The 14,999-nt window shown below is 42.5% G+C and overlaps 1 protein-coding gene across 5 annotated transcripts in view; it reads left to right on the top strand.

Annotated features, from left to right (window-relative positions):
- The window catches only part of gas7b (growth arrest-specific 7b), a 57,975-nt gene that overhangs the window by 28,420 nt on the left and 14,556 nt on the right, over window positions 1-14,999 (top strand). For 4 of the 5 annotated variants that reach the window (XM_080454522.1, XM_080454523.1, XM_080454521.1 and 1 more), the window contains 4 exons: window positions 4,047-4,100; window positions 8,379-8,468; window positions 9,932-10,047; window positions 10,483-10,557. In XM_080454522.1, coding sequence (XP_080310648.1) covers window positions 4,047-4,100; window positions 8,379-8,468; window positions 9,932-10,047; window positions 10,483-10,557 — 335 coding nt within the window. Of the gene's footprint in view, window positions 1-3,964; window positions 4,101-8,378; window positions 8,469-9,931; window positions 10,048-10,482; window positions 10,558-14,999 lie in introns of all 5 variants that reach the window. The other variant, XM_080454525.1, reaches the window with a different exon arrangement.

Here is a 14,999-nt window from a genome sequence, read left to right as displayed (position 1 = left end):
AAAAGTTTTTTTGTTATTTTTTAATGTGTTATTTCCAAAGATTACCTTATCTTCGTATAATTGGTCCTCACTAATGCTCAATGAAAGATGGCACCATTTCTGTCTACTCTCAGAGGCAGGCTGTGCGGATAGTTTGGAGATGTGATACCAATGACATCATTTGTGGGGAATCCAAGCTTATAGAAACTACAGCCTTACTCACTCTTCCTGGAAAGTGAGCATGATGAAATAGAAGCCATTGTTGTTGGATCAATTTAGAATTGGATCAATAGAAGAATGGCACAGTCATATTACCAGCTTGCGCCAAGCTAAAACCCTTGAAAAGGTACTGTCATGACTCTTGCAGCTTACTAAACATTACAAAATGAGTGAGTTTTCAGTTGAGTCACCAGGCAGTTCTGAAGTTTATTACACGCGCAGAGAATGCAGTATATACAGTATTGGACACATGACATGACCAGAAGATATGACAAGGAAAAGAACAGAATGAGTATAGGAGCAAAACGTGCATCTCGTATCATTGAGCACAGACGTCAGTCTATCTGATAAAGTAGTTGATTGTCATGGCGTCAAATGTATCAGTATGTGCTTATACGCCGATGAGAGTGTTTCAACACATGTATGTACTTGGTCAATCAGATAAAGGTCAGTCCCATAATCATAATCATATCAAATATGATGCTGAAAAAAGGTGAAAAGTTCCTCTATTTTGCGTCGTAGTGACTCAACGTTACCCCTTCAACCTGGGATGACAGTTTCCGAACCGACTGAGCCCACGCAAACACCTCCCTCTGCTACCCTTCCTCCACTTCTGTCACCTCCTCTCTCTATGCTCCCCAACACCTCCCCTCCCCTCCCCTCACCCCACCCACTTTCATCTTCCATCACAGTGAAAGTATAAGTAGGAAAGTATGAGTCATTTGTTGCTCTTCACTTTTTTATATATCGTCTCTGTTCGGGTGGAAACCTCACAACGTCCAAAAAACGTTACATTTCAGGATTCGACTTCAGAAACGTCGAAAGTAGCAGATCTGCAAGCTCGAAGCGCCGCGTTTCGAGCTTGCAGATCTGCTACTTTTGATGCTTTTGTGTGACGCTAGTGTAGTGTGATCAATTAGGGCGTTAACCCATTAAGACCTGAGGTACCGATTCTAAATAATGTCTTCTAAATCCTTCTTAAAAGAATATATATTCAAAGATTTGCACACATTTTCATAATTTTCCAAAAATAGCAGATCTATAAGCTCGTATGAGCTTGTAGATCTGCTATTTTTTAATAGCCAAAGTGTTAAATAATGATTTTTTAGCTCAAATCAAAAAGTGACACAGATGCGTTCCAGGGTGAATTTACCCCAAAAAAACACAAAAAGTTAGAATATGGAGTTGAGAGGTTTCGGCCTGACAGCAACGATATGCTGATGACACCTTGTGACGCCTCATAGTTGCCACAAGGCTGTAAATGCTCGGCAAGTTGGCTGGCTACCTCTCGTAAAAAATAAAAACGTTAAAAAACGTTAAAAAGTTTAAATATGGACATACAAGGTTTCTTCTGCCTGACAGCGAAGATTTGCATTATCCCTGAATTTCCCTCCCGGGGGATCAGTACAGTTTATCTTTATCTTCCCTAACCTACTGCATCAATCCAATCTATGCATTAATCAGTAAATCAGTAAATGGCAACACATTTTATTACTTACTCTTATCTCTCTACTCTTTGCCTGTACCTGTATCCTGTTTGTTTCCTGCTCACCGCTGTTACTGTCAGGACTATCAGCATTTCCCCACGGGGCTCAATAAAGGTTTTATCTGATAAGTTACTATAGTTCATAATTGTCTCGTCTCGTGAAGGTTCTTTCCACCCTAGTTATAAAAGGTAAACATATTTTAACCCATTAAGACCGGAAGAAGCATCTGTGTAATGCTTCTAAAAAAGCATTATTTTACACTTTGGCTATTCAAAAATAGCAGATCTACAAGCTCATAGCGCGGCACCGAGTGCCGCGCTACGAGCTTGTAGATCTGCTATTTTTGAGAAATTGTGAAAATGTGTGCAAATCTTTGAACATATATTTTTCAAAGCGAACATTTGTAACACAAATCTTTGCTTCTGGGGGTCCCTGGAACAAAATATTTCGAGATGGGGGTCCGTGGCCAAATACTTATAGGGGTCCTTGACATGAAAAAGTTTGAGAACCACTGACATAGTAACATAGTTTTTTTTTTTCAAAAAACAGTTTTAGAAGACATTTGTAGAATCGGTCTCAGGTCTTGAATGGGTTAATTATGCTGCACACTCACTCATCATCAGTGGAGAGAGGATGGATGATGGGACGTTTAGATGACATGAATCCCTCCCACTTTATCTGTTCCACCGGATCATAATTAGTCGGGCAATCATGCTGCAGTTTTACAGTATCCTCAAACCACTCAATCCCCCCCCCCCCCTCCCCCGTCTCTGTGACACATGCAGGTGTGTTAACACACACACACACACACACAGTGGTGTAAAGTAACTAAGTACATGTACTCAAGTACAATTTTGAGGTACTTTTACTTTACTGGAGTATTTCGAATTTTCAATACTTTTACTACTACTCCACTACATCTCAGAGGCAAATATTGTACTTTTACTCCACTACAATTATTTGAAAACTTTAGGTACTAGATACTTTGCAGATATAAATTATTGCATTATAAAACATATATTAACCAACTTTAGCCCTATTTTATACTTAGGCTATTTGAAAATAGCCGATCTACAAGCTCACAACGCGTCGCTTCGCGACGCGTTGTGAGCTTGTAGATCTGCTATTTTCAAACATTTTAGTACTTTTACTTTTGGTACTTTAAGTACATTTTGATACCAATACTTTTGTACTTTTACTCAAGTAAATTTTGAATTCCGTACTTTAACTTGTAACAGAGTACTTCTACATTGTAGTATTGATACTTTTACTTAAGTAAAACATTTGAGTACTTATTCCACCACTGCACACACACACACACGCGCACGCACACGCTAATGAACGCACCGTCAACACACCGTCATTCTCACTCCGTCCGTCCGTCCGTCTGCCTGCCGCCACCATCTCTCCCCCACGCCACTACATCCCCATGTTTGCATTTCTCTTTGTTATTTTTATACTGGTCGTGGAGTGGAGGCGTGGTGCCTGCCATCTCTTCCAAAATAAACCCTGACAACCCCTCCCTCCCCCCCTCCCTCCCTCCCTCCCTCTCCTCCTCCTCAATGTTTCCTATCCTCATCTGTCTGGCTGCTGCTTCACTGGCCATGGTATGGACAGCGTGGGATGGACTACTGTTTCTCTCTCTCTCTCTCTCTCTCGCTCTCGCTCTCGCTCTCGCTCTCGCTCTCGCTCTCTCTCGCTCTGGCGTTGTTTATCAAAGTCTCTCTCTTCTTCTTCATATATTTCTTAGTTGTTCTATATATCCATTATTATCAGTTTTCGCGCTCCCTGCACTCATATTGCACTTTTTGTCACTCGTTCCCGTCTCTGTCTCTCTTCTTCGTCACCCTCTCCCCCACATGCAGGTGCAGATTGGGCCACACAACACGCACGCGCGCACACACACACATACACATACACATACACACACAAAGTATATATACAGACAGTGATTCTAAGCTGATGTGTCCACACACACACACACACACACACACACAGCCGACCACGCGGTCCTTCGCTATGCAGAACTGCCCTCGCTACTCTGCACGGCAACACACACACACGCACACAAACACACACACACACACACACAGACATAAACACACACGCGCACACACAGACAGACACACGCAACAACGGGAGCGGAGGGAGCAGGCAGACAGATGCTCATGCTAGAGCGCACCAGGGAGAAAAAAACTGTTTGTGTGTGTACAGCATGTGTGTGTGTGTGTGTGTGTGTGTGCGTGTGTTTGTGTGTACTGTATGTGTGTGGGGGTGAGTTGGTGTGCGTGCGTGTCAGCGGGGATAAACATGTCTGACACGGAGGCTGGTTTTGACGGAGCGTCCTACCTCTCTCCACAGAGCCCGGGATCAACGTCGCCTACCAGGAGACAGGGCAAGGAGACCACCATCACCGTGAGTACCCCCCCCCCCCCCCCCCCCAAACTAAACGCAACTCCTCACTTACTGTATACGTACTGTACAGTACCCGGGACATCCCCGCAGCAGACACCGGCATGTCATGTTTAAAGTCTTTAAGCAACATTTTTAACTTTCACTATTTTAAGGCATTTTATTTTTTTTCATATTGATTTGTTTATGCAATAATGATGATGATAATGATTATTCATGTTTTGCGGTTATGGAGTTTTTCCTCCTTCTCTCTCTCTCTCTCTCTCTCTCTCTCTCTCTCTCTCTCTCTCTCTCTCTCTCTCTCTCTCTCTCTACTGTCTCTCTACTGTAACTCTTGATTCTTTCACCATCATCATTAGCGTGTTTCGTTTTCTCTCGCCCACATTTTGAATTAAGCACTTTACAGTAGAATACAGTGTGTGTGTGCTGGAGGAGGGGGGGGGGGGCAGAGGCGCGCCTCACTTCTCTGCTTCCATAGCAACCAGGGGATGCTATTGATAGAGAGACAGATGTTTCTAATATAGTTTCGAATATACTTTAGCGAGCTGAAGTCAGTGTGGCCATGTTATCCAGTAAAAAGGTTAAAAAGGTCAGTTGACATAGGTCGTTGAAGGTCATAGATCGTTCTAGAAGCGAGCGCGCGTGTGCGTGTGTGTGTGTGTGTGTGTGTGTGTGTGTGTGTGTGTGTGTGTGTGTGTGTGTGTGTGTGTGTGTGTGTGTGTGTGTGTGTGTGTGTGTGTGTGTGTGTGTGTGTGTGTGTGTGTGTGTGTGTGTGTGTGTGTGTGTGTGAAACAGTGCTGTGTATGCAAAAGCTCTGTAAGGTATTCCTCACCCATTTTAGACCTGAGGCCGATTCTAAATACGCCTTCTAAACCCTAACATATTTTTATATATGAAAGAATGTCGCTACTGTGTATATATAGCAACATCTGAAATGACACAGATGCTGTCCTGGATTGAAAGGTATATAATGCTTCGTTAACACTGGCAGGTACAAAAGATACAAAAGATACAATAGCATTTTTCCCCCTTTTTTCTCCAAGATTTATTTTTGGGGCTTTTATGCCTTTTATCTGACAGGACAGTATATAGGCTGACAGGAAACGGGGAGAGAGACGGGGAGTGACACGCAGCAAAGGCCCGTCGGGATCGGGAGTCGGGACTTCCATGTCTTCATGTCGCTGGCTTCCATTGAAAAAGAATGGTAGCCTGTGTCTTTTGTTGCTGCCAGTGTGAACGCAGTTTTAAGATTCAAAGATACATAGGTTAGCTTAAGACCTGGAACTGTGTCATTTTTTGATTTGAGCTAAAAAAAAAGCATTATTTTACACTTTGGGCTGTTCAAAAATAGCAGATCTACAAGCTCGTAGCGCGGCAAAGAATCGAGAAAACGTGTGCCAATTAATATATTTATATTTCTTTAAAGTGAACATTTTTAACTCAAATCTTTGCTTCTGGGGGTCCCTGGAACAATATATTTTGATGGGGGTCCGCGGCCAAATACATGAAAAAGATTGAGCACCACTGATATAGAAACACACGTTTTTCAGAAAACTGTTGGGATTTAGGAGACATGTAGAATCGGCTTCAGGTCTCAATGGGTTAATGTTTTCTTGTGGAACAATGTCCAATCTAAAGCCTGCACTTCTAGGTGTCAGGTCGTGGCTCTTGAGAGGAACCCAAACATTCAGTTCTCCAGAGAAATGAGAGAACATAGTTTGAAGCCAGGTCTCTCTTTGAACGTCGGTCCACTCTCGTGATGGTAGTACATAGCGTGACTGAGTCTCTTGGTTAAAGGCTTTTCTTTTTTTCTTCTTTTGAATAAACAGCAGTGTCCTCACTGAGCCTGGTTTACCTCCTGAGGTTAATTGGATTGAATATGAAAGAAGATAACGCTCTCATTGTTGAATCATGCCCCCTTCCATCTCTCTCTCTCTCTCTCTCTCTCTCTCTCTCTCTCTCTCTCTCTCTCTCTCCACCAATACCCTCCTCCTTCCTTTTTTTTCTCTGCCATGTCCCTTTTATAAATTAGAAATTATAACACTCACACGCACAGTTAATGCTGCTGTGTGTGTGGCTGCGTGTGGCTGTCCGCCCACATATCCACCTATACTTTAATCATGCATGCGTACAGTGCCGTGCGCACTTTCATCCCGCAGCTTGTTGTGTACTGTACTGTACTGTATGTATAAAGAAACTTATCACAGTTGACCTAAGCGTACAGCCGAAGCGGAGCCCCGCAGCTACCTTGCAGCATATCTCTGCGCTCCTTCCCGATTCTACAAATGTCTTCTAAATCCTAACAGTTTTTTTTTAATGTTGCTATAATATCAGTTGTTATCAAACTTTGTCAATGACCCCCAAAATGATATGTATTTGTCCGCGGACCCCCATCCCAAAATATTTTGTTCCAGGGACCCCCCAAAAGCAAAGATTTGAGTTAAAAAGTGTATATATATATATTCAAAGATTTGCTAAAATTTCAAAATGTTTTCAAAAATAGCAGATCTACAAGCTCATAGCGCGGCACTCTGCCGTGCTATGAGCTTGTAGATCTGCAATTTTTCAAAGAAATCTAAAGTGACACAGATGTGTTCCCGGATTGAATGGGTTAACATCTACTGTACTACCCTGCTACTGAGGCTGGAAACATAGGGTTAACTGTTCCTGCACACAGATATTTAGAGCATTCTAACTCTTAACGGGCCAAGGTAGCCTACTGTAGACCGCCGCTTCTTAAAGTGGGGTCCAGGGACCCCCAGGGGTCCTTGATGGCATTCCATGTGGTGAGGAACCAGCAAAATTAGTAAAAAAATGTAAGCCCTGTTTTATTTACCAGCTATTTAAAACAAAAAATACAAATCTTCTCTTATGGGGGTCCCTGCCATTTTTTTTTGTATAGATGGGGGTCCACGGCCAAATATATCTCAGTTTGGGGGTCTTTGACATTGAAAATGTTTGAGAACCTCTGCTGTAGACCTCCTGAGAGTGTGATATGACCCCAGGGGTCACAGCTAAAGAAGGCTTGTATCCACCAGGCTTGGCAACAAAGAGAAAGGGTTTGTTGTGACTATAGAGTGAATGTTTGACTTGAGTTTAGAGAAAATGTCGCCGTCACTTTTGTTCGTTCGTGGAGGTGCAAAGATGTGCAAAGAATTGTTGCCAGAGCAACTGAGGGCAGAACTACTTGAATTGCGGATGTGACGTGTGTGTGTACGCGCGCACACACACACACACACACACACACACACACACACACACACACACACACACACACACACACACACACACACACACACACACACACACACACACACACACACACACACACACACAGTGGTGTAAAGTAACTAAGTACATTTACTCAAGTACTGTACTTAAGTACAGTTTTGAGGTATTTTTTACTTTATTGGAGTATTTCCAATTTTCAGTACTTTTACTTTCACTCCACTACAATTATTTGAAAACTAGTTACTTTGTAGATATTGATTATTATTACAAAACATACATTAACCACTTCAGCCCTATATATATCTTGGCCATCTGAAAATAGCCGATCTACAAGCTCACAGTGCGTCGCATCGCGACGCATTGTGAGCTTGTAGATCTGCTATTTTCAAAAGACCTTTTTTTTTAAAAAACTTGTGAAATGGGACATTCTGCAGAATGAGTACTTTTACTTTTGGTACTTTAAGTACATTTTATGCCAATTTTGTACTTTTACTCAAGTATTGTTTTAATTCCGGACTTTTCCTTGTAATGGAGTATTTCTACATTACAGTATTGATACTTTTACTTAAGTACAAAATTGAGTAATTTTTCCACCACTACACACACACACACACACACACACACACACACACACACACACACACACACACACACACACACACACACACACACACACACACACACACACACACACACACACAGACACACACACAGACACACACTGTATTTGATTGTATTGTGTGTTGTTATTCATTGTTGTAGACACGGCTTGGCAACCATTGTATTGCACCAAGTATTGATGTCGGTCAACAAACAAAGTGTACCTCTCAATTTCTACCTTTTCGTCACTTCACATGCTGTAGGTAGGTGCTAGTACTGCATGCTGTGAAATACAAGGGGAATTTGTCACTAGAGATGCTGTAATCCACTGCCATCCAACTGCTCCTGAATACATTTTAATCTGTCTCTTCTGTGATTTTGTGACTCCCCTTCTTTTCTCTCTCTCTCTCTCTCTCTCTCTCTGTCTCACACACTTCCTCTTTTCCACAGATTAACTGTGTGACGTTCCCCCTCCCCATGAGCATGCCCGAACAGCCGCTGTTGAAGCCGGATGAATGGAGCTACTGTGATTACTTCTGGGTAATGAAATTATCAATAATCAGATAATAAATAAAACACGCAGACATCAGCATTATTTTTTCCAGGGCTTTTTCCACACAGTCCATTTAACCAGTTGTACACTGGTTGGGTTTTTACTGTGTACTGTATATGCTCTCTGCTCACACTGACCCCACGGCACACTGGCAGTTGTGGAAAGTAACTAAGTACTCAAGGACTGTACTTAAGTACAATTTTAAGGTTACTTTACTTGAGTATTTCCAATTGTCAGTACTTTTACTTCTACTCCATCACATCGCAGAGGCAAATGTTGTACTTTTTACTCCACTACAATTATTTGAAAACTTTAGTTACTAGTCACCGCCGATCCGACTGGTATTCCCATATATGGATCTGTCAGTCCTTGTCCCTTTTATGCCCATATATGGAGATCCCTGATGTCATCAGTATATGACCATATATGGGCATGCCCCCTTTTGTGCCCATATTTGTAGATCCCTATTGTCATCAGTATATACCCATATATGGACATGCCTGAGGTTGCCATTGAGGTTAGACAACACACTCACATATTTGGGCGTAGCTGCATTGGGAACTCCTTATATGGTTATGGCTGAGTCATGGTGACCAACGGTCGGCCCGTCCTCCCTTAAGCCAATTTCAATATACAGTAGGATTATAATACAACACATACATTAACCACTTAAGCCCTATTTTATAACGCTCACAACGCGGTGCGACGCGTTGTGAGCTTGCAGATCTGCTGAAAGAGTTTGAAACATTTGAGTCCTTTTACTTTGGTACCGTAAAGTATGCGTTGATGCCAATACTTTTGTACTTTTACTCAAGTCAAATTTAAACACAGGTATTCGGAGTGTAACAGAGTACTTTTATATTGCGGTATTGCTACGTTCACTTAAGCAAGACATTGAATACTTCTTCCGCCACGGCACACACTGGGAAAATGACACTGCTGCGTACTGAGAACGGGGGGATTGGCTTTTTACATGCATGGAGCTGTGGAGGAGTACATTACATGTACCCCTCACTGTAGAGGAATTACATTACATGTACCCCTCGCTGAGACCCCTGCATGGGAGCGCCAGCATCTGCTGGGCCTGTGTTTAGACGTCCCCCGCTCTTCGTGGTAATCTCATCCAGGTGCAGACAGTGTCCGGCACTAACACACACCAGCGCTATACTCACCGAGGTGACACAACAACACAGTGGAAACGCTTGTAAAGTAAGATGTGTTGTAACGCCCAAGCCTGGGAAACAGCAGTTTAACACCGAAACATACAGGATCATGTTTTTATGAACCACGCAGCTCCCTAAAAACCTCACAGTTACGCAACACCGGCTCGGGTGTCGATTGAGACCTGATTAAGTCCTCTCTTTCTGACAACTGTGTTGCACGGCGATGCGGCTTTCTCGTGTTTTTTTTTTAATCAGTGTGTTAATTTTGTGTTATTAATGATTTGCAGACCGATAAGAAGGATCCTCAGGGGAATGGTTGCGTCACCGGATTTGAGGTTCTACTGCAGAAGCAGCTCAAGGGAAAGCAAATGCAGAAAGAGATGGCCGAGTTCATAAGAGAGAGGTAAGAAAACAGATCAGTTTGGTGTTTGCACACTGTTTGTGGACCAAAAATACCAGTGAAAAATCTACCTCACGGGGAAAGGGAAGAGTGTGTGTGTGTGTGTGTGTGTGTGTGTGCGTGCGTGCGTGTGTGTGTGTGTGTGAGCGCATGTGTGTGTGTGTGAGCACGTGCGTGCGTGCATGGGCACGTGAATCATGTCAGCTTTTCAATCAGCCTTTTTTTAGAAGCTTCCTGTTTTCTTGTTGTTGTGCTCAGGTTGCCATGCAAACCGTACGGTTCAAGCCTTCAGTTAGACAAACTCTCTTCCTTATTTTTCATCAATGTGCATCACTCTGTTGCACAACAGAGGGAAATGTAGATAGATGGATAGAGGCAGAGAAGTGTGTTGTTGAGAAGCCTGCATGTCACAATAAAAACTCTCTACTTCCCTAATAGGATAAAAATAGAAGAGGAATATGCCAAGAATCTCTCCAAGCTCTCCCAGATCCCTCTAGCAAGTCAAGAAGAAGGGTGAGTGTCATTTCTTCCCTCTAGCACCTCCAGGATAAAGAGGAACCTGTGTCACTATAGAAACGTGTCACTATGTGTTGGCACATGGCTGGACGGAAGAGGAGGTGGCACAAGATCAGAAATTCTGTCTGTGTCGACACATATCTGAAGTGCTTCATCAGAATTTCCACAATATCAACACTTTTTGTATCTAAATATAAATAGCTGATAGTTGTCATGGGGATTAGTTCTCCATGGGGATGTACATCTCAATGAAAGCCCTTAGAATGCACAACATGGGTCAAAATGATTCATAATACATGCTCACAATGTGTCGCATTGCCAATAGGGATGCCGGGATTAATGTAGTTAGGTCAAATATATATAGGTGGTTTGGTTGGTCAACAGTGCAGCCTGGTAATGAATTCACTTTGGTGTCTGAGTGTTGTTATTTGGGTAGTCAACCAAACAACCCCGGCTATCCAGTAAAATAATAACAGTGTCAGCAAGCCAGCCATCTAGTGAACCAAACCAGCCAATTAGGCAGCCAATCAGCCGGCCAGCCTGCCAGTCATTCATTCATTCGTTCAGCTGGCCAGCCAGGCGAGAAGATATCCTAATGCCAGTCTGGGTTCTGGAGGCCCTGTCAGCAATGCTGTGAAACAGTATGGCCCTCCTGTAAATCACCGCTTACTTTGATCTCAACTCTGCGGCATGCTTCACCCATTAGAGAGAGAGAGAGAGAGAGAGAGAGAGAGAGAAGGTGGGATGGAATGAGATTTGAAGAGACAGACCGTTTTGTTGCAGAGTGAAGAGTGGTTTGAACTCTGAGAGTTGATTCAGCTCTCAGAGTTTAAAGTGACTCTCAGGATTTTGCTGTGTTGGGCTGATGGTGTGTGTGTGTGTGTGTGTGGGGGGGGGGGGGGTGCCCTGCAGAGAACTGGAGGGAAAAGAAAGCCCAGACACTCCTCCTTTCTCCTCAGCCTGGCAGCAGAGTTTGATCTCACGCTGGGACCAGACCTCTTTGTCTGAGACTGGGGCTCTGATGGGGCACAGCCTGGACATGGGAAGGAAAGCAATAAGAAGCCCAGAGGATAAAAGAGGTCCAAAAAGGAAGACACAGTGATTCATAAAGCCCTGATTTATACTTGGTCGTACGGCGGTGTTCCACACTGAACATAGCCGATCTGTGTCTTCTGTGAGCTCGTTGTGAACTATTTCTTTTATGTAGGCTGCCACATGCCGCCCCGAAGCGTCACATAGAAATATAAAACGTAATTGTGAGACTCCACGAATCATAGCTTCAGCGATTGGAAACATGCTGTAATGTCCAAAAATAAATGCGATATAATTCAGAGTCATAATTCAGCCACGTCATTCAAATGCCCCTAGACAGACGTTCATCATGTCCCTGCACTGTACAATTTACCGTCTTGCGTTTTGTCGTAAATTAATGCAGTGTCACACAAAATTATAATTATGGAAAAAGAAAAGAGAGTATGGGAAAACATGTATTCTTCCAGACTATAGCCCTATTTTCCTACCGTTGCAGAATTTCATACACATAGCATCACAAATAATCCAAAACTTGTTTGAACATTCATGTCGTCATGTAATTATCAGTAACAGTAAACAGGCTATCTATTCTGCATAAGGAAACCTGGCCTTGGATCAAGACTGTCATACATTTATTTTATTGATTCTGACAATTGAGTATCTATGACAGCCTTGGACACTTCCCCAAATAGTTGTTTGGAGTTACATTTAAGGCCCGAACATCACCATAAATGTACAAATTCATGGAGATGTACGGGCCTTAAACACGGAACTCCAAATGATATTTGGGAAAGCGTCCAAGGCTGTCATAGATACACAAATATCAGAATTGATCAAATAGATCTATGACAGTCTTCATCTAAGGCTAAAGGAAACAATACCTTTTTTATGGCTTCGTTATCGTTTCCTTTATGGCTGCGTTAGTTTCAATAGACACTGTGAATAGGCTGTGCTGCACAGACACAGTGTTTTTTTCACAATTAATCTTTGGTTCTTATTTATAAAAGAGACCCCCAAAAAAAAGGAGGGGACAAATATATTTTGATTAAATAGGTCATGGGACATTAATGAGTATAATGGTAGCACTGCACCATCAAACTGTCTGTGTAGGAGTGACTTTGTTTATAGTAACTTGTTAAACTGTGTTTACAAGTATGATTTACCTCATCTAACAGCCAATAAAGCAAAGTCAATAGACTTTAGTTCCCCTTTCTAGTTCACTGGTGAATTGTACATGAACATCCCTTCTGTTACTGTAGGGGTTGAAGGGATACAGTCACTTAAAGTTTACACAACAAAATCTCAATAACATCGCTCTATTTTAGCATTGCCTGGGTTTAGTGTTAATCACCTTCAATGTAGCCTCGGAAACCCATGCCTTTTTTTGTTACAAAAGAAAAAAGGCTGGGGGAACCATGCTGGAACGGTGGTTTCGGAGTGGGAGTGAACCTTGTTATCTCCTAACCAATCAGAGTGCAGAGGGGCGTCGCTCTAAATCTGGTGACGTCAGCGTGTTCCGTGCACAGGCCGGGGGGGGGGGGAGGGGAGGGGAGGCGGGGACATAGATTGGTGAAGCAATAGGAAGCGGCGCTGGAATCCAACGGCCTGGGTTTGGATCCGCCCTTCAAGACCATCGATAGGGCTCGCTCTTTCAGTCTACCTTCAATATGGCGTCCCTATTTTGCGCATGTTATTATTAGGCGAACATTTTCAACAATTTTTGTATGAGCAATTATTTGGCAACATAATAGTAGGCTATATACATAGTCAGTATGTAACATACAGTACAGTAGGATTAAAGGATAAAACTATTTATGTACACAATAAGCATCTACATGTAGCTATTTATACTTGTATGTCAAATATGGTCTGAAGAATCGACGGAAAATTCCGGAAATTTGAGTCTGCAAAAGTATGGAAATTTAAATTGGAGGAACCCTGTATTGACTATACACTGGATGCATTGAAACACAGGTTCTATTTTTTCCCATTTCCTGAAAAGTAACCCTTGTAGACATACAAGGTTTCCACCACGACAGCGACGATATAGTATTGTAAATAGAAGGGGGATGAAACAGGAATTGTTCCATATAGAATCTTCATTATGCCAGCCAGTTCTGACTACCCACACCCAGAAGAGTGCAACACAATACTGTCATTATGCTCCCCGGTCAGGCCAGTGCTGTTGTCAGTGCCGGGGACAATCACTGTTTTGTTGGTCAGTTCCTACCGTCCGTCCATCCAGCACCAGCCCAGCCCAGAACCCGGTCGTACATTCCTGAATTTACCATTTGTTTGGTAGTGGTGGTGTGGCCCGGGCTGGGAGAGACATGTGACCACTCTATTCTTTTTTTTTAACCCATTAAGACCTGAAGCCGATTCTACAAAATGTCTTCTAAATCCTATAACAGTTTTCTGAAAAACTTTATAGTTACTATATCAGTGGTGCTCAAACTTTTTCATGTCAAGGACCCCCCAAAAATGATATGTATTTGGCCGCCGCGGACCCCCCCATCTCAAAATATTTAGTTCCAGCAGGGACCCCCCAGAAGCAAAGATTTGAGTTACAAATGTTCGCTTAGAAAATATATACATATTCAAAGATTTGCACACATTTTTCAAGATTTTTCAAAAATAGCAGATCTACAAGCTCGTAGCGCGGCACTCAGTGCCGCGCTACGAGCTTGTAGATCTGCTATTTTTGAATAGTCAAAGATATCTAAAATGACACAGATTTAATGGGTTAACAGTACACCAAGGGCCCTATCTTGCGCGCCACCTTACCCCTAATCCCTAAACGTTTTTGCCAATTTTTACTATTTTTGAAAAATATTTAGAAATAGTTCAAAAAGCTGATCTACAAGCTCACAACGTGTCCATGTAGATCGGCTAGTTGAACAAAAAAATAGTAAAATATGGCTAGGGATAAGGGGTAAGGCTTGTAGATCAGCTTGTGTTCCCCCACCAGAATATGGACGCTGGGGTTCAAGTGGTTAAAAATGTAAAATTTAAGAACTAGAATCTAGCCTTAAGACAGAAAGGCTGTGACAGTAATTTATTTAACCGTGCCATCCCTATTTTTTGGCATGTCATTATAAGGGAAAATGATCAAATAGTTTAGGCCTTAATATTTAATTTAGTACATCATACACCACCAGTGTTGCACAGCGGAAATAGAAGATCTACAAGCTCGCAATGCGCCGTGATGCGATGCATTGTGAGCTTGTAGAACTGCTATTTTCACGGCTAAATGACACCATCGTGCGACAAAGTATATTACTGTAATTTAGGCTTATAGCGGTTAAATATTGATCTCCGTCGTCATGGCTTTGAGTCCCATTTTTACACTAGCAGGTCTAGGGTTCTCATATTTGTTCAAGATGGAAATAAGCCCACTTTCTGTGATC

Source organism: Gymnoscopelus braueri (genome assembly GCF_963280865.1).
Source record: "Gymnoscopelus braueri genome assembly, chromosome: 17".
Lineage (NCBI taxonomy): Eukaryota > Metazoa > Chordata > Actinopteri > Myctophiformes > Myctophidae > Gymnoscopelus > Gymnoscopelus braueri.
The sequence above is the reverse complement of the archived record's forward strand: the minus strand, read 5'-3'. Positions and strand labels throughout refer to the sequence as shown.